At 37.2% G+C, this 20,654-nt stretch overlaps 4 protein-coding genes and 1 long non-coding RNA gene across 5 annotated transcripts in view; all 5 read left to right on the forward strand.

Annotated features, from left to right (window-relative positions):
• LOC128701385 (cuticle protein 7-like) overlaps positions 1-551 on the forward strand; it is a 1,819-nt gene extending 1,268 nt beyond the window's left edge. Inside the window, exon 3 of the mRNA XM_053795097.2 lies at positions 1-551. This exon is cut by the window's left edge and continues 763 nt beyond it. The gene's annotated coding sequence lies outside the window, so the exon portion shown is untranslated.
• A 2,071-nt stretch (positions 552-2,622) lies between these two features.
• LOC128701386 (cuticle protein 7-like) lies at positions 2,623-3,429 on the forward strand. The gene is made up of 3 exons (XM_053795098.2): positions 2,623-2,648; positions 2,769-2,885; positions 3,082-3,429. Exons 1-3 carry the CDS (start codon positions 2,637-2,639, stop codon positions 3,349-3,351), a joined length of 399 nt encoding a protein of 132 aa, XP_053651073.2. The 5' UTR covers positions 2,623-2,636; the 3' UTR covers positions 3,352-3,429.
• Positions 3,430-6,266: 2,837 nt separating this feature from the next.
• On the forward strand, positions 6,267-7,022 carry LOC128701387 (uncharacterized). Its single transcript, XR_011394015.1, has 3 exons — positions 6,267-6,293; positions 6,410-6,526; positions 6,725-7,022. It is a non-coding gene; the product is annotated as an uncharacterized lncRNA (long non-coding RNA).
• A 2,881-nt stretch (positions 7,023-9,903) lies between these two features.
• LOC138854854 (cuticle protein 7-like) lies at positions 9,904-10,739 on the forward strand. Its single transcript, XM_070100210.1, has 3 exons — positions 9,904-9,929; positions 10,050-10,166; positions 10,442-10,739. The coding sequence occupies exons 1-3, from the start codon at positions 9,918-9,920 to the stop codon at positions 10,709-10,711; spliced, it is 399 nt and encodes a 132-aa protein (XP_069956311.1). The 5' UTR covers positions 9,904-9,917; the 3' UTR covers positions 10,712-10,739.
• A 4,000-nt stretch (positions 10,740-14,739) lies between these two features.
• Positions 14,740-16,253, forward strand: LOC128701388 (cuticle protein 7-like). The gene is made up of 4 exons (XM_070100211.1): positions 14,740-14,761; positions 14,869-14,922; positions 14,986-15,048; positions 15,919-16,253. Exons 1-4 carry the CDS (start codon positions 14,750-14,752, stop codon positions 16,174-16,176), a joined length of 387 nt encoding a protein of 128 aa, XP_069956312.1. The 5' UTR covers positions 14,740-14,749; the 3' UTR covers positions 16,177-16,253.
• The last annotated feature ends 4,401 nt before the right edge of the window (positions 16,254-20,654 follow it).

A 20,654-nucleotide genomic window follows, 5' to 3' on the forward strand; every position in this document is an offset into this window, starting at 1 on the left:
GTACGGATATGCTCATCTATTAATACATGATTTTTTTCAGATTTCAGAATGTTATTCTTACATTTGAAAATCTGAAATTCACTGCCAATGCCATTCAGTTTACTTTTGCATTTGATGATTAGTTGTGTTATAGTTAATTATTAGTTTTTTTTTTCATTCACGCCTTTTTGAACTATTACGCTGTGATGCCGAGTCGTCACTTCATCGCCTCTGTGTTACCTCAAGAGACGCTAACGTATATTTTTTTTACCAACCCAAACATATTCCCTCGTTGTCATAACATTTTTATGAGATTTCTTGTTTGTTTTTTTCCTAAGGCATAAACTTTTCTGTACATTGTCATAGACTTGTCATCCTTTAATTTACACTTTCAGTGCATTTCTCATTCCTCAGTAACCTTCTAGTGGGTACTTATCCAATTGTGTGAGTTTAGGACCGCGTCTCTCCTCTCGACTCTCTTGATTGACAAGTGATTAACATAAATAACAAAAAAGGCACAATACCGTGACTGGAACGATACACAAATAACCCGCATATAAAAGAGAGAAGCTTACGACGACATTTCGGTCCGACTTGGACCATTGACAAAGTGTGACTTTGTCAATGGTCCAAGTCGGACCGAAACGTCGTCGTAAGCTTCTCTCTTTTATGTGCGGGTTATTTGTGTATGTAAGTGATTAACATTATTTTTACCTTTGCTCTTGTGCCCTATCATGTCAATTTATTGCTCGCAAACTAATGTAATACAAGTCTACGTTTAACCCAACCTCTCTAATTCATCCTTTTTGTACCCATAATTGAATATTGTAATCGCACGGCACTGCCTGCCTGTATATCACTATAATCTATAAAGGAATGAATAATCACAAAAATTTTAATACACTACTGCAGAGTGCCCTTGTTAGGCACTTAAAATCACAATGGACTACCGAACTCCTCTACAAAGGTAAGTAGGAGAGTATGAGGGATTGAGGGATTGAGAGGCTTCAAGGGAAAAAAGGTGGTGTGTATAAACAATTAGTGTAAGTATTGACTGGAAATTAAAAGTTTATGAGGGTTTGATTATGAATGAACTGGACCATGCTGGATGGACTGGATAATGAGGTGTGGAGGGATAGATAAGCAATATGCGAGACTGAATGATATGAACGACGAAGTTTAGGGGATGGTGAAGGACTGACGAGATGATAGCGTGTATGGAGGTATACACTGCTGGAACTGGATTTAATGGATGGTAGCGCGATTGAGAGAATAACGGAGAAGGGAAAGAGGAGAAGGAATTTGTAAGTCATGCATCATCAATACTATGTTTCAAACAATGGAAAACTCTAACAAACTCTTAATATATGAGAGTAGATCCACTTCAGGACTCCCACTCTGACCTCTGATTTTCCTTGAAACTGTTAATATCTACTTGCATGTTGCAGGCGTCAAGAATCAGCTCCTGCCTCTTCTTTTTAAATGGCCGTGATTGGCTTCATTCCCTCAAGGTTTCAGGGTACCTATCATACGTCTGTTAACAAAGCTTTTAAGTCTTTATGGTTTGCGTCACAAACATCTTAATTCGGGTTATTCCACTTTCTGATCTTTCTGAAGCTGAAGAGATGCTGCTTCATTCACTGTGGCTCCTCTCTATCGTTCCCTTCCTACTGTGCCCCCTTTGTATCCTTTTCCTACATCTTGGAGACGCTAACTTTTCACACTTCTAAACCCACCCTGTGTGTGTGTGTGTGTGTGTGCTTGAGTGTTTATTCAAACATATTTGTATTCACCCATTTCTCGTTGCAAGGATTGTGTCTCAGGTTCTGGCTTTGCCCCTTAACTAGTGGTTAATTGGTTTACCTCCTCCTTGACTCGCAGGTTCTAACATATGTATTTCCTATTCCTTTACCGCTAATGAAATACTTTGTTATTATCGTTATTCCGTGTTCTCGTGTACCCGTTTTCCGCTTTTCACCAAGATCACCCCTGTTTATCACATCTTTCTTTGTTTATCTACCTTTACCATTGGTTTCACTCTTTACTATTTTCCCTTTTCTGTGGGACTAATATAGTTTCAAACACTTGAGTCTTCTCCAGTCTATCAATTAGATTTTTCAGGTGTTCCAGGATGTTTTTGCAGATTTCATAATGGAAGTAACATATATCGGATACAGAATCACACAAGACTAATTGTAGACTTGCCAAAGGAAATGTCGTTGAATGCGCGTGTGCATATGTGCTAATGAGTATGTGAATGTCTGCATAATTTGCGAATTTGTGAAAAATTAGAAATAAAATTATATTGCTTAAGTTTAAAAGACAAATGCTATCCCATAATTGTATTTTATTGATTTCCTAATAGCATAAGAATCTTAAATATGTAAGCTAAATGCTTGTATTTGAAAAAAAAATAAGGATTTACGAAGATATGAAATACTTAAATTTTACAAAGATTTAGGTAACTAATCCTCACTCATTAAGTGCTATTATACCTCCTGGGGAAGGTGTGGAGGTGGTGAAGGTCCCTTGGTAATTGCTATCTCATGCTTTCCCTCTTGTGTCAGTCTTCATGACAAGATCCGATTAGCCTCTGCTATATAAACCATGCGTGTGTATCACTGCACATCAGTCTCGCTCCTCCCTCACAGCTGAGCATGGCTTCCAAGGTGAATTGTAACAACAGCATTCAGTGATATACCCAGTTTTATGGAACATACTGTCCATATATATGATGAAAATATATGTAGTGTTTCACTGTGAATCATTTTATAATTTTGTGCTTGCAGGTATTCCTCCTGGCTGCCCTTTTGGTTGTAGCCTCAGCCGAGCTTCGTCCCTCATACAACCCTCCACCTCCTTCCTACAACGCTCCTCGCCCCTCCTATAGTGCTCCAGCACCTTCAGTAAGTACACATTATACAAGCAGAGAAGAATATTTCTAGACGCGTTCTCCTACTTTGTGTTTGTAAAAAGTACTAAATTGTATATTCTAGGTTCTAAGTATTTTTTTATAATTTCCAAAACCAGATAAAACATTTAATTCAACATCAGGATCCATAAAACAATTACAATTACATATATATATCTTTTACCACTTAGGGTGTCCCTCAGTACAAATTTAACTGGCTGGTGAAGGATGCCAACTCTGGTAACGATTTCGGTCAAGACGAAGCTCGTAATGGCTACGATACTCAGGGATCCTATTACGTCCAGCTTCCCGACGGTCGACTGCAGAGGGTTTCCTACACTGTGAACGGTGACTCCGGCTACATTGCTAAAGTTGAATACCAGGGTGAAGCCCAATACCCAGCCTACCAGCCTAGCTACAAGCCCACCCCCAGCTACCAGCCCGCCCCTGTCTATGGTTAATTTAAACATGCACTAATAATAAACTTTGCATCTATAAATATTTTTCAATTTACCAAAATTTTTTGATGTGAAAATAAAATATGTATGATCAGTCTGCATTAAAAAAGCTAAATTATAATAAAGAAAACAGAAATGTGGCCAAATGTGTACAATCAAGCCAATATATATTGTGCGTAACAATTATTTAGTCGAATTAGGTGCAGGTTGCAAGTATCAATAAATATACTTAACAAAAGGACTTAGTGAGATCTTTCTCATACACAATGTTGTGAGATCCAGTCTGTGCAGTCTTAGTAAATTTTCCATCTCAGTTAAAGCAACTGACAATCCTCTGAATGTTTCATTAGGTTGTACTACGGAGAACGTGTTAACTAAATATTTCTAACAGCGTGAATGCAAGCATCCTGATTATCTTTAAAATTCGGCTTTAGAAAATTATGTATGGGAACTGGTTGATTGGAAAAAGACCTGCCTAGGATGGTTTTGCATATGTACGGATATGCTCATCTATTAATACATGGTTTATCTGATTTCTGAATGTTATTCTTACTTTTGAAAATCTGAAATTCACTGCCAATGCCATTCAGTTTACTTTTGCATTTGATAATTGTGTTATATTTAATTATTAGTTTATTTTTTTCATTCACGCCTTTTTGAGTTATTACGCTGTGATGCCGAGTCGTCACTTTATCGCCTCTGTGGTACCTCAAGAGACGCTAACGTATATTTTTTTTTACCAACCCAAACCTATTCCCTCGTTTTCATAACATTTTTATGAGATTTCTTGTTTTTTTTTCCTAAGGCATAAACTTTTCTGTATATTGTCATAGACTTGTCATCATTCATTTAATTTACACTTTCAGTGCATTTCTCATTCCTCAGTAACCTTCTAGTGGGTACTTATCCAATTGTGTGAGTTTAGGACCGCGTCTCTCCTCTCGACCCTCTCTCTTGACTGACAAGTGACTAACATTATTTTTACCTTTGCTCTTGTGCCCTATCATGTCAATTTATTGCTCGCAAACTAATGTAATACAAGTCTACGTTTAACCCAACCTCTCTAATTCATCCTTTTTGTACCCATAATTGAATATTGTAATCGCACGGCACTGCCTGCCTGTATATCTATAAAGGAATGAACAATCACAAAATTTTTAATACACTACTGCAGAGTGCCCTAGTTAGGCACGTAAAATCACAATGGGCTACGGAACTCCTCTACAATGGTAAGTGGAGAGTATGAGGGATTAAGGGATTGAGAGGCTTCAAGGGAGAAAAGGTGGTGTGTATAAACAATTAGTGTAAGTATTGGCTGGAAATTAAAAGTTTATGAGGGTTTGATTATGAATGAACTGGACTATGCTGGATGGACTGGATAATGAGGTGTGGAGGGATAGATAAGCAATATGCGGGACTGAATGATGTGAACGACGAAGTTTAGGGGATGATGAAGAACTGACGAGATGATAGCGTGTATGGAGGTATACTCTGTTGGAACTGGATTTAATGGATGGTAGCGTGATTGAGAGAATAAGGGGGGAGGGGAAAGAGGAGAAGGAATTTGTAAGTCATGCATCATCAATACTATGTTTCAAACAATGTAAAACTCTAACAAACTCTTAATATATGAGAGTCGATCCACTTCAGGACTTCCACTCTGACCTCTGATTTTTCCTTGAAACTGTTAATATCTACTTGCATGTTGCAGGCGTCAAGAATCAGCTCCTGCCTCTTTTTTTTAAATGGCCGTGATTGGCTTCATTCCCTCAAGGTTTCAGGGTACCTATCATACGTCTGTTAAAGAAGTTTGTAAGTCTTTATGGTTTGCGTCAAAAACATCTTCAATCAGGTTATTCCACTTTCTGGACTTTCTGAAGCTGAAGAGATGCTGCTTCATTCACTGTGGCTCCTCTCTATCGTTCCCTTCCTACTGTGCCCCCTTTGTATCCTTTTCCTACATCTTGGAGGCGCTAACTTTTCACTCTACTAAACCCACACTGTGTGTGTGTGTGTGTGTGTGTGTGTGCTTGAGTGTTTATTCAAACATATTTGTATTCACCCATTTCTCGTTGCAAGGATCGTGTCTCAGGTTCTGGCTTTGCCCCTTAACTAGTGGTTAATTGGTTTACCTCCTCCTTGACTCGCAGGTTCTAACATATGTATTTCCTATTCCTTTACCGCTAATGAAATACTTTGTTATTATCGTTATTTCGTGCTCTCGTGTGCCCGTTTTCCGCTTTTCAGCAAGATCACCCCTGTTTATCACATCTTTCTTTGTTTATCTACCTTTACCATTGGTTTCACTCTTTACTATTTTCCCTTTTCTGTGGGACTAATATCGTTTCAAACACTTAAGTCTTCTCCAGTCTATCAATTAGATTTTTCAGGTGTTCCAGGATGTTTTTGCAGATTTCATAATGGAAGTAACATATTTCGGATACAGAATCACACAAGACTAATTGTAGATTTGCCAAAGGAAATGTCGTTGAATATGTGCGTGTGCATATGTGCTAATGCGTATGTGAATGTCTGCATAATTTGCGAATTTGTGAAAAATTAGAAATAAAATTATATTGCTTAAGTTTAAAAGACAAACAAATGATATCCCATAATCGCTTTTTATTGATTTCCTAATAGCATAAGAATCTTAAATATGTAAGCTAAATGCTTGTATTTGAAAAAAAAAATATGGATTTATGAAGATATGAAATACTTAAATTTTACAAAGATTTAGGTAACTAATCCTCACTCATTAAGTGCTATTATACCTCCTGGGGAAGGTGTGGAGGTGGTGAAGGTCCCTTGGTAATTGCTATCTCATGCTTTCCCTCTTGTGTCAGTCTTCATGACAAGATCCGATTAGCCTCTGCTATATAAACCATGCGTGTGTATCACTGCACATCAGTCTCGCTCCTCCCTCACAGCTGAGCATGGCTTCCAAGGTGAATTGTAGCAACAGCATTCAGTGATATACCCAGTTTTATGGAACATACTGTCCATATATATGATGAAAATATATGTCGGGTTTCACTGTGAATCATTTTATAATTTTGTGCAGGTATTCCTCCTGGCTGCCCTTTTGGTTGTAGCCTCAGCCGAGCATCGTCCCTCATACAACCCTCCACCTCCTTCCTAAAACGCTCCTCGCCCCTCCAATAGTGCTCCAGCACCTTCAGTAAGTACACATATTATACAAGCAGAGAAGAATATTTCTAGACGCGTTCTCCTACTTTGTGTTTGTAATAAGTACTAAATTGTATATTCTAGGTTCTAAGTATTTTTTTATAATTTCCAAAATCAGATAAAACATTTAATTCAACATCAGGATCCATAAAACAATTACAATTACATATATATATCTTTTACCACTTAGGGTGTCCCTCAGTACAAATTTAACTGGCTGGTGAAGGACGCCAACTCTGGTAACGATTTCGGTCAAGACGAAGCTCGTAATGGCTACGATACTCAGGGATCCTATTACGTCCAGCTTCCCGACGGTCGACTGCAGAGGGTTTCCTACACTGTGAACGGTGACTCCGGCTACATTGCTAAAGTTGAATACCAGGGTGAAGCCCAATACCCAGCCTACCAGCCTAGCTACAAGCCCACCCCCAGCTACCAGCCCGCCCCTGTCTATGGTTAATTTAAACATGCACTAATAATAAACTTTGCATCTATAAATATCTTTCAATTTACCAAAATTTTTCGATGTGAAAAGAAAATATGTATGATCAGTCTGCATTAAAAAAGCTAAATTATAATAAAGAAAACAAATGTGGCCAAATGTGTACAATCAAGCCAATATATATTGTGCGTAACAATTATTTAGTCGAATTAGGTGCAGGTTGCAAGTATCAATAAATATACTTAACAAAAGAACTTAGTGAGATCTTTCTCATACACAATGTTGTGAGATCCAGTCTGTTCAGTCTTAGTAAATTTTCCATCTCAGTTAAAGCAAATGACAATCCTCTGAATGTTTCATTAGGTTGTACTACGGAGAACGTGTTAACTAAATATTTCTAACAGCGTGAATGCAAGCATCCTGATTATCTTCAAAATTCGGCTTTAGAAAATTATGTATGGGAACTGGTTGATTGGAAAAAGACCTGCCTAGGATGGTTTTGCATATGTACGGATATGCTCATCTATTAATACATGTTTTATCTGATTTCTGAATGTTATTCTTACTTTTGAAAATCTGAAATTCACTGCCAATGCCATTCAGTTTACTTTTGCACTTGATAATTGTGTTATATTTAATTATTAGTTTATTTTTTTCATTCACGCCTTTTTGAGTTATTACGCTGTGATGTCGAGTCGTCACTTTATCGCCTCTGTGGTACCTCAAGAGACGCTAACGTATATTTTTTTTTACCAACCCAAACCTATTCCCTCGTTTTCATAACATTTTTATGAGATTTCTTGTTTTTTTTTTCCTAAGGCAAAAGCTTTTCTGTATATTGTCATAGACTTGTCATCATTTACACTTTCAGTGCATTTCTCATTCCTCAGTAACCTTCTAGTGGGTACTTATCCAATTGTGTGAGTTTAGGACCGCGTCTCTCCTCTCGACCCTCTCTCTTGACTGACAAGTGACTAACATTATTTTTACCTTTGCTCTTGTGCCCTACCATGTCAATTTATTGCTCGCAAACTAATGTAATACAAGTCTACGTTTAACCCAACCTCTCTAATTCATCCTTTTTGTACCCATAATTGAATATTGTAATCGCACGGCACTACCTGCCTGTATATCACTATAATCTATAAAGGAATGAACAATCACAAAATTTTTAATACACTACTGCAGAGTGCCCTAGTTAGGCACGTAAAATCACAATGGACTACGGAACTCCTCTACAATGGTAAGTAGGAGAGTATGAGGGATTGAGGGATTGAGAGGCTTCAAGGGAGAAAAGGTGGTGTGTATAAACAATTAGTGTAAGTATTGACTGGAAATTAAAAGTTTATGAGGGTTTGATTATGAATGAACTGGACTATGCTGGATGGACTGGATAATGAGGTGTGGAGGGATAGATAAGCAATATGCGGGAGTGAATTATGTGAACGATGAAGTTTAGGGGATGATGAAGGACTGACGAGATGATAGCGTGTATGGAGGTATACTCTGTTGGAACTGGATTTAATGGATGGTAGCGTGATTGAGAGAATAACGGAGAAGGGAAAGAGGAGAAGGAATTTGTAAGTCATGCATCATCAATACTATGTTTCAAACAATGTAAAACTCTAACAAACTCTTAATATATGAGAGTCGATCCACTACTGGGCTTCCACTCTGACCTCTGATTTTTCCTTGAAACTGTTAATATCTACTTGCATGTTGCAGGCGTCAAGAATCAGCTCCTGCCTCTTTTTTTTAAATGGCCGTGATTGGCTTCATTCCCTCAAGGTTTCAGGGTACCTATCATACGTCTGTTAAAGAAGTTTGTAAGTCTTTATGGTTTGCGTCAAAAACATCTTCAATCAGGTTATTCCACTTTCTGGACTTTCTGAAGCTGAAGAGATGCTGCTTCATTCACTGTGGCTCCTCTCTATCGTTCCCTTCCTACTGTGCCCCCTTTGTATCCTTTTCCTACATCTTGGAGACGCTAACTTTTCACTCTACTAAACCCACACTGTGTGTGTGTGTGTGTGTGTGTGTGCTTGAGTGTTTATTCAAACGTATTTGTATTCACCCATTTCTCGTTGCAAGGATCGTGTCTCAGGTTCTGGCTTTGCCCCTTAACTAGTGGTTAATTGGTTTACCTTCTCCTTGACTCGCAGGTTCTAACATATGTCTTTCCTATTCCTTTACCGCTAATGAAATACTTTGTTATTATCGTTATTTCGTGCTCTCGTGTGCCCGTTTTCCGCTTTTCAGTAAGATCACCCCTGTTTATCACATCTTTCTTTGTTCATCTACCCTTACCATTAGTTTCACTCTTTACTATTTTCCCTTGCCTGTGGGACTAACATCGTTTCAAACTCTTGAATCTTCTCCAGTCTATCAATTAGATTTTTCATGTGTTCCAGGATGTTTTTGCAGATTTCATAATGGAAGTAACATATTTCGGATACAGAATCACACAAGACTAATTGTACAAGATTTGCCAAAGCAAATGTCGTTGAATGCGCGTGTGCATAGGTGCTAATGCGTACGTGAATGTCTGCATAATTTGCGAATTTGTGAAAAATTAGAAATAAAATTATATTGCTTAAGTTTAAAAGAAAAACAAATGCTATCCCATAATCATTTTTTATTGATTTCCTAATAGCATAAGAATCTTAAATATGTAAGCTAAATGCTTATATTTGAAAAAAAAAATATGGATTTACGATGAAATACTTAAATTTTACAAAGATTTAGATAACTAATCCTCACTCATTAAGTGCTATTATACCTCCTGGGGAAGGTGTGGAGGTGGTGAAGGTCCCTTGGTAATTGCTATCTCATGCTTTCCCTCTTGTGTCAGTCTTCATGACAAGATCTGATTAGTCTCTGCTATATAAACCATGCGTGTGTATCACTGCACATCAGTCTCGCTCCTCCCTCACAGCTGTACATGGCTTTCAAGGTGAATTGTCACAAAAGCATTTGGTGATTTACCCAGTTTTATGGAACATACTGTCCGTAAATATAATGAAAATATATGTAGTGTTTCACTGTGAATCATTATATAATTTTGTGCTTGCAGGTATTTCTCCTGGCTGCCCTTCTGGGTGTCGCCTCAGCCGAGCTTCGTCCCTCGTACAACCCTCCACCTCCTTCCAACAACGCTCCTCGCCCCTCCTATAGTGCTCCAGCACCTTCAGTAAGTACTCATATTATACAAACAAAGAAGAATATTTCTAGACGTGTTCTCCTACTTTGTATTTGTTTGTAAAAAGTACTAAATTGTATATTCTAGGTTCAAGTAATTTTTTATAATTTTCAAATCCAGATAAAACATTTAATTCAACATCAAGAACCATAAAACTATTACAATTATATATATATATATATATAATTATATATATATATATATATATATATATATATATATATATATATATATATATATATATATATATATATATTACCACCTAGGGTGTTCCTCAATACAAGTTTAACTGGCTGGTGAAGGATGCCAACTCTGGTAACGATTTCGGTCAAGACGAAGCTCGTAATGGATACGATACTCAGGGATCCTATTACGTCCAGCTTCCCGACGGTCGACTGCAGAGGGTTTCCTACACTGTGAACGGTGACTCCGGCTACATTGCTCAAGTTGAATACCAGGGTGAAGCCCAGTACCCAGCCTACCAGCCTAGCTACAAGCCCACCCCCAGCTACCAGCCCGCCCCTGTCTATGGTTAATTTAATATACACTAATAATAAACTTTTGCATCTACAAATATTTTTCAATTTTCCCAAATATTTCGATATGAAAATATAATATCTATAATCAGTCTGTATTACATAAGATAAATTATATAAAAGAAAACATAAATGTGGCCAGATGTGTGTAATCAAGCCTATATATATTGTGCCCAATAATTATTTGGTCAAATTAGGTGCTAACTGCAAGAATCAATAAATAAAGATACTTAGCAAAACAGACTTAGTGAGATCTGTCTCATACACAATGTTGTGAGATCCCGTCTGTGCAGTCTTAGTAAATTTTCCATCTCAATTAGGGCAAGATTCTGATGGCAATACTTTGAATGTTTCATTAGGTTGTACTATGGTGAACGTGTTAACTAAATATTTTTAACAGTGTGAATGCAAGCATCCTGATTAACTTTAAAATTCGGCTTCAGAAAATTATGTATGGAAAGTGGAGGGTTTGAGAAAGACCTGCCTAGGAGGATTTTTGCAGGTGTGTGGATATGCTCTTCTATTCATACGTTTGCTTTGTTCAGATTTCTGAATGTTGTTCATACATTTGAAAATCTAAAATTCACTGTCAATGTTATTCAGTTTACTTTTGCATTTGAAGATTAATTGTTATATTTAATCATTAGTTTTTTCATTCACGCCATTGTGAGTTATTATGCATTTGGTACGTTGTTTTCAGTGTCAATTTTTCCTTCATATATTCTTTTCTGTCCAATTGCTTTGTGTTGTCTATTACCTTCTAACTAGTGATGAGAAATTATGCCGAGTCGTCACTTTATCGCCTCTTAAAGAATATTTTCTTAACCCCAAACCTATTCACCCGTCGTCTTAATATTCTTTATGAGTTTTCTTGTTTTGTTTTTTCCTAAGGCATACACTTTCCTGTATTGTCACTGACTATTTTTGTCATCATTTAATTTACACCTCCAGTGCACCTTCAAGTGTATAATCATTTAACTGTGTTTGTCCTGGACCGAGTCTTCCCCTTCTGGCCCCATCTCATGACTTACAAGTGACTGCCATTTTATTTACCTGGGTTCTTGGGCACTGTTACATCAATTTATTGCTCGTAAACTATTATAATACAGTTCCAGGTATAACCAAATCAATATTGTATTTCTTTTATAGCAAACAGTACACAGCTCTTCCTCGGAGAAATTCACTCAAGGAAAATTATTTTCTCAGTTCAAGTAATTCATACGCATAATATACTTCCAGCATCACATCATATAATAAATCTGCAGCATAACATCACATTATAAATCTGGTATAACATCACATAATAAATCTGCAGCATAACATTACATAATAAATCTGCAGCATATCTTGTGCTCATAACTAACTTGTCATCTAACATGTCACGTTCCAAGCAACGCAGGTTATACAGCCATACATTGAATATAACTAAATGACGGATTTGTACTCAGACATGCCTAGATATATTGTGATTTAGATATAATTTGTTCTGACATTAATAACATTTGTTTTTTTAGTAGTATTAGTATTAGTATTAGTAGTAGTAGTAGTAGTAGCAGTAGTAGTAGTAGCAGTAGTAGTAGTAGCAGTAGCAGTAGTAGTAGTAGTAGTAGTAGTAGCAGTAGTAGTAGTAGTAGTAGTAGTAATAATAATAGTAGTAGTAGCAGTAGTAGTAGTAGTATTTCACTCTTTGGTAAATCTATGCTCATAAGGGTCAAACAATGCTTGAGGAACGGAAAGCACTTAGATCTTATCCAAAAAAAAAAAAACGGAATTGAACACCCAATTTCTTCGATTAAGAGCGTGTTAAAAGCATCATGATCCCCTTCTTAAAATGTTATATATCTATAGTGTTACACATGTATAGTGTTACCAGAAGTTCATGAAGGTATTTATACGAAAAACTATAGTAAGAAATAGATTGCAGCACTAGAGAATAAAACAAAAATTGGACTTCAGTCTAAATTAACATTACAGCAAAAATGAAGTAAGGAAATTGTAGTCATTCGCCACTTATTGGGTTAAAAAGTAAATAAGTGACTTTACAACATTGTTCTCGACCTTGTTCTCCTATCCAGCTTACACGGTCTCATGAACGTTCATGACTATGACCACGTGCCATTACAACACCACAGAATATGGAGTGATATAATTGATAGCTCTTCACAAGATCAGAGAATAGGCGACTGATAGCCCTCTACAACAGGACGACATAGCTGACAGCTCTCGACAACAGGACGACACAACTGACAGCTCTCGACAACAGGACGACACAACTGACAGTTCTCGACAACAGGGCGACACAACTGACAGCTCTCGAAAACAGGGCGACACAACTGACAGCTCTCGACAACAGGGCGACACAACTGACAGCTCTCGACAACAGGACGACACAACTGACAGCTCTCGACAAAAGGGCGACACAACTGACAGCTCTCGACAACAGGGCGACAAAACTGACATCTCTCGACAACAGGACGACGCAACTGACAGTTCTCGACAAAAGGACGACACAACTGACAGCTCTCGACAAAAGGACGACACAACCGACAGCTCTCGACAACAAGGCGACACAACTGACAGCTCTCGACAACAGGACGACACGGTTGACAGCTCTCGACAACAGGACGACACAGCGGACAACTCTCGACAACAGGGCGACACAACTGACAGTTCTCGACAACAGGACGACGCAACTGATAGTTCTCGACAACACGACGACGCAACTGACAGTTCTCGACAACAGGACGACACGGCTGACAGCCTTCGAGAAGAGCAGAGGACACGGGACAACAACACGGTAAATTTTGAATATCTAAAACAATTTGTATATCTTACAAATAAGAAGTATACTCAGAGCGCATATGTATATATATATGTATATAATGTTGTGCCGAATAGGTGGCTTAAATAGGAACTCTCTTCTTGCCGAATAAGGCAAGCGAAAATTTGTGCATGTAATAACTTCGCAAAAATGATTCTGTACCTAACGAAAATAATATATTTCATTGTGTTTTGTTTACTATTAAATTATTGTAAACTTGTGTAAAATATATTTAGTTGAATTTGGCTCAATTAAATTGCGCTTGTTATAATAAGGTCAGGTAAGTTATCTAACTTTCTTTTGGTACAAAATTATTAATTATTACATTAACATAAATAAAAAATATATATCTTTAAACGTACAAGAGAAAATCTTAGAAATGACTTAATTTTAAAAGAGCTCTTGCAAATTTACCAGTTTTACCTATTCGGCACGATATATAATATATATATATATATATATATATATATATATATATATATATATATATATATATATATATATATATATATATATATATATATATATATATATGAGAGAGAGAGAGAGAGAGAGAGAGAGAGAGAGAAAGAGAGTGAGTGTAAAAATCACGAACAAGTGATACACGATGCAAAACAATGGGGCGAGTTGAAAGATAGCTCTAGGTCTTTCGTGTCCCAATTAACACATCAGGAGCTTGCAATGTTGCAGAAATAAATAGGAAGTTCAGGTAGAAGCGCTCAAGGGAACGACTCTAGCTAAGAGTGATATATAGTAATGCATAGAGTCAAGTTCATTTTTTTCAAAACAATAATTCGACTTCAAAATGTTTAAATAGCCATCTAACATTATTGATATTAATTTCTGTATATACCTAAAGGATTTACGAATGTCTAAATGTTTATACACCGAGAGTTTAAAATACATCATGACCCATAATGATAATACTACAGATACCCGATATCTTAACATGACAAGATTCTTGAGGATCATCACTTATATATTAAAGCAAGACGATCATGGTTACTGATGAGTGATGAAGCTTATTACGTAGTGATACGCTTCCTGGAGAAGGTATGAAGGTGTGAAGGTCCAGTGGTAACTGCTGCCAGTGTCAAGGTCTCTCTCTCAGGTTTTCCCTCTTGTGTCAGTCTTCATGACATCTGAGGAGCCTCTGCTATATAAACCCCGAGTGTGTATCACTGCACATCAGTCTCACTCTTCTCCCACAGCTCATCATGGCTCTCAAGGTAAATTAAAACTATCATTAATGATATATATAGCTTTAAGAATAATATTGTTATAAAACAAGTAACCATATTTGTAACTCATATACTTGCAATATCGTGTTCAATAGATCTTCCTCCTGGCCGCCCTTGTGGTTGTCGCATTAGCTGAACTACGCCCTTCTTACAATGCCCCGCGTCCCTCCTACAACGCCCCGCATCCCTCCTACAACGCCCCGCATCCCTCCTACAACGCCCCGCGTCCCTCCTACAACTCCCCGCGTCCCTCCTACAGTGCTCCAGTACCTTCAGTAAGTCCTCATATTATCCTAATGGCAAATAGACTCTTTCTCATACTTTGTTCAATTTTTGTTAAACAATATTTTTGTTTACATCCACATCTACTGTGGCAAACTCTGGGCGCGTGTATATGCGAGTAAGACAAACAAATCTTAAAGAAAAATTACAGCAAATTTTCAAAAGGCATTTCACTTTCCATTAAAAATCGTCACTGAACAATTAAACCAAGGATTCCGTAGTATTTAAGGCTAAGCACTGAAATTAATTGCAAAATGCTGTTTAAATATCGAATTAAACTCCAACACCTTTCACTTGCCACTTATCTTTGCATCTTTTCTCTGCATATTTGATATCAATATCGCGGTATTTCTCTGTTCCACCACCTCACGTCCAGGGCACCGTCACTGACCAGCTACCATTCGTTCACTGGACAGATGGTCATGGATCTGTTCATAATCCATCAACAACTGTCTCGCTGATTTGTTTCCTCACCTACCTGCTAGCTAGCCTCCTCCTTGACTTAACATTCTCTAAAATCATATATGAAGGTTAATTTCAGAAAGATATTTCCAAATATATCTGCAGCCATTTTGTTGCTTACTAAGCCTTCGTGGCTCCTTACTCAAGTATAGGTCGATGACAAACGCTCTCTGACATGTCAACAAACAAATTTGTGCCTTATGTGCCATGTGTATAGCACCTCCATAACACTACTGCAATTACATTTAATTTTATACTATGAATTAAATGTATATTTGCACATTAAAATTTAATCACATAAACATTTATTTATTTTCAAGCTGATGTGAAGTAGTCAGTTTAACGCAATGATTGAAAAGGTAAAATGATATACATGTAAGTCTCTTTTTTTTACCACCCAGGGTGTTCCTCAGTACAAATTCAACTGGCTGGTGAAGGACGCCAACTCTGGTAACGATTTCGGTCAAGACGAAGCTCGTAATGGATACGATACTCAGGGATCCTATTACGTCCAGCTTCCCGACGGTCGACTGCAGAGGGTTTCCTACACTGTGAACGGTGACTCCGGCTACATTGCTCAAGTTGAATACCAGGGTGAGGCCCAGTACCCAGCCTACCAGCCTTCCCCTAGCTACCAGACAGCACCTGTCTATGGTTAACTTAACCATTCACTAATATAAAATTCTGTATCTGTTTATCTCATTATTTTCTTCAGTAATAAAATTTAAGTAAAAAGGCCGTGCATTACAATCTTATATTGATTCCTTTTGATTATTTCTACTTTTATCCATTAATATTTGTCACATATAGATAACCTATTTGGATATCCTCATTCTAAAATAGTCAATGAGAACATATTTCACCTGAGAACGTGAAGCAAATTTAACAAATTATTCAGTATAAACGATTGCAGTGATGATCAAGAATCGGTGTCTGTAACAGCCTGAAGGCCATGGTTCAGCATAGAACATTAAATTGGTTGGATTAATTTGAAACCTCTCTATTTCACAAGGGTCTTAAGGTTTCATTTCACATATTCACGACAAATCAAGAATAATTTTGATTCCTAAAATAGTTTTAATGAATGCCACTATTTTGCAACCCAACCAAGGTAATATACGACTTTCATACACTCCTTTGCTGTCACTTATTATAAACTAGCATAAACATTGCCAGGATAGAGTGAATACGTCAACGAATACTTATTAATTCAACAAACTACGTTATTTGCAGATTATTAACTTAAATAAAACTCCCCTTGCTGCATAACTATAAATTATGGAATTTTGTATTTATAGTTTTGTGATGAGTTTATACAAACTCAATTTGCAGACGACACTAAAATAACAATGAAAGTTACCTCGGTAGAAGATACTGAAAAATTACAGGGCGATAAAAGCAATGTAACAGATCATTTACGGCCAGCATAGAGCCAACAAAGAATATAATTACTCGAAATGCCTTAAAGTTCAAAACATGTGGAGGGGAGGAGAGATACATAATAGTATATGCCTGAAAAGGAAGAACTTGTCCCGAATCTGTACACTGTCATAACAACATACTGAAGTGAGAGATATAGCAGGAAGTGCAAAATAAACCCAGTGAAATGCAGGGGTGCAGTGGGCACAATAAGAGAACATTATATAAACACCAGTGACTCCCAGACTACTCGAGATCTTACCAAAACATACCAGAAACACTGTTGGGAAAAGTGTAGAAGTTTTCAAGAGGAAACTGGACAAGTATATTATCAGTTGCCAGATCAACCAGGCTGTGATGGATATGTGGGCCAGAGGGATACAAGCAGCAACAGCCCGGTTGACCAGATAGGCACCAGACGAGCCAGCTCTTGGATCCGTGCAGATCCCAACTTCTCCAGCCACAGGGATCAATGAGGTCTGAGCAGTTGCAATATATATAATTTCGTGTTTTTTTCATGCTTTAACAGTTAACACCTATACTCTTTTTGTCTGCCTTTACCAGGGGCTCCAGCACGTCAGGCAAATGGGTTACAGTGCTCAAAAAACTAACGTAATTTCATTCGAAAAGATTGTTATTGTACATAAAGGTTGTGTGATGTGTGTATACTTATTTTGAAATAGACATCACTTTTCTAGGTTTAAAATTTCATATGGCAACTTTTCTTTAAACTATTTTACTAGGCAGGAGATACGATATTTTATAAATGATATATGTATATATGTGAAGCATATCATCTGCTTACTTAGTTCCCAACAGGTCAAAATTATGGAAGCCAGACTATACAACCGAAACTAATATAGAAGTCAAGTTATACAACCGAAACTAATGTAGAAGTCAAGTTATACAACCGAAACTAATATAGAAGCCAAGTTATACAACCGAAACTAATATAGAAGCCAAGTTATACACTTAAAACTAATATGGAAGCAGATTTAAACGATCAAATTTCCAGATTCAATATAGAGGAAATAATGAATTTACACCGAACTCCAGACAATTTGTCTTTAGACATTATTGGTGGCATTTAAAAATCAATTTAAATATGTAGCGTCATATATAGTGTCATTAGACTTGTGTAATGGTGTGAATGGACAAAAATCTTGGTAAAGTTCTCTTGAGACAAGAAATTCGCGTTTTCTTTCCTCTCCTTTGATTATAACTAATTATCTCCAGGTTCTTCCCTAAGACTACTATAAAAAATGCATAAGATAAAATACAGTAAAAAAAGCATTAGCTGCAATGAAATTCAAAACAAAACGGCAATGGAAAATCGAGGAAAAACGGGTCATTCGGAACTTAAAGTTTAATATGAACCGGCAACATTGATTTTGCACCTGTGTGCTCATTTACGGCTCCCACGGCCTCATACACTCCTTTCCCTTAGATAGACCACACTTGAGCAATTGACACTCAAACATAAGACCAGAGAATGTAAGACCAAGAGGATATGGAACGACAAAACAGGGCAGTAACCCTGGTAATGACCTCGGCCAAGACGAAGCTCGGAATTATGCTTCTCATTGATCCTATTTCATCCAGGTTCCCGAAGATCGACTACAGAGGGTTTCCTATACTGTGAACGGTAACTCTGGTTACATATCTCTAGCTGAGTACCAAGATGAGGTCCAATACTCAGCCTATCAGTTTGTTCCAACCCAGCAGTTTGACCCAGCCTACTAGCCCAGCTACAAGTTTACCTACAGCTATGATTAGCTTAAATCGCAAACTGGTAATAAATTCTGAAACCAGAAATATTTTTCATTTGCCTGAATTAATTCTTAAAATGTTTGAGAATTACGATTCAGGTGGTGCAAAAATATAGGTTAAGGCCAGAATGATATGAAATATTTTGTGAGGAACGAGCGGTAAAATAGCCAGCTGTCTACAAATTTAAAATAATTATATGTAGTGACCAGAACACAATAAGCAAAAAGAAGCATAAATTGCTGGCGTCATCTCCTGTTTTCTGTTGCTGGTGCTTCATCTAACAGTGTTATTAGCACTAATGACAATAAGTGTGGGCAGTAGAGCAGACTCGAGTTTTTTCACTCCTTTCACTCTCAGAAGAAAAATAAAACTGCCAAGTCAGCATCACCCGAAGATAGATTTTTTATTACGAGAGATGTTGATCTGGATGATTTTCATCTCTGTGTAATCAAAGGAATTTTACACATTTTCTAGACTTTAGCTGGATCTTTCCACGGATGTTCCCATTTGATGTGTTGTTCATACTGATCGCTAACCCACGAAACTTTATGTTTATGCTGATAGCAGGACCATGTTTACAATATAACATACATGAAAGTTGTTACAACACAGTGGTAACTGGATAATGAGGACAGACAATTGTAATAGTGGGTGATCGCACAGATTTCCGCGCACTTCTCTTTTCAAGTCATAGTCCAAAACAATCTTTATGAGGCCTGGTGAAGCTTCCAGCCCCAACAAAGTTTATATTAACAAATTACATGAAAATCGCAAACACTTGGGCCAGCATCATATTTCCATTTAGTCAGCGGCTGGGACTCAGTGTCTTCTCGTTCACGAGGAAGAAAAAAATCACTTCAGAACCTAACATAGCCAAGATGTATGTGACAGTGTCTGCTCGTAATGATCCATAAACATCAGCAGATGGCGTGGCTAAGGCTAGCGAAGCCTTAATCTTTCGTATTCGTGGAGCTGGCGCGACTGATTCATTGGACAACTTCATGGATTTCGGTCAGTGCATGATTCGAGGAAAGTATATTCATATTGCATAACCTCAATCCCCAGTACATCACTGCACTCCACTGATATAATGCAGCAGAGTGTACATAAGTTCATAATTCCGAAGGTAATCAGATAATACATTCACAAGTCATGATGACTTGGGGCATTAATATCCCAATTCCTTTAATAAAAATGACAAATTAAGACACAGATTTAATATAATTCAAACCTTCTAGTAAGAAATACCAGTTCTGAAACTAAACTGAAGAGGCATTCTCTTTTTATCTCAAAGAAATCAATATCCTAAAATACACCAATATATTTAACTTGAATCTGTTCGGAAGTTTTATTATCAATTTATCATCGTTGAAGGGTTAATTAGACGAGGCACTCAGAAATTATCGCTAAATTTTGAAGAAAAAAAATGAACGGTACTTTGGCTTCCAAATCGCTGGGTAAATTATCGAGACTTATTTTGGGAGAAAAATAGCGTCTTCAAGACCGTAAAATACGATACATAAAATCCATGATTTTTTTTTACCTACATAGTCTATATCTAAGAAAAAGAAAAGCCTCATCGATTTCACATGATGCATCAGGGAAAAGTATTAAAAAAGAAGTGGGTGGCATACAGCGCATTGACTCAACAGCCTCTCACCAGCATAAAGGCAAAATATTACAGTAGCGTCTATGTAATCATATTTCCAGAGTCATTAACCAGAAACAAGACAGTTTTCAACATTGTTCTGAATAGCTTGCTAGATATGTCGAGTGTCATTTAAACATTCATTCACTCTAAGAAAGTATATAAAGCGAGAGTGCATAATGCCATTAAGATAAAAATAGTGGTAAATCGCCTAAAGATGCGTAGTTAGTTTAGACTTGTGAAGTTACATAGAAATAGAATGAGGCACAAAAAAAGGGAATAAAACAGAAATTGTCTTTC

Source organism: Cherax quadricarinatus, chromosome 72 (genome assembly GCF_038502225.1).
Source record: "Cherax quadricarinatus isolate ZL_2023a chromosome 72, ASM3850222v1, whole genome shotgun sequence".
In the NCBI taxonomy this organism is placed as follows: domain Eukaryota; kingdom Metazoa; phylum Arthropoda; class Malacostraca; order Decapoda; family Parastacidae; genus Cherax; species Cherax quadricarinatus.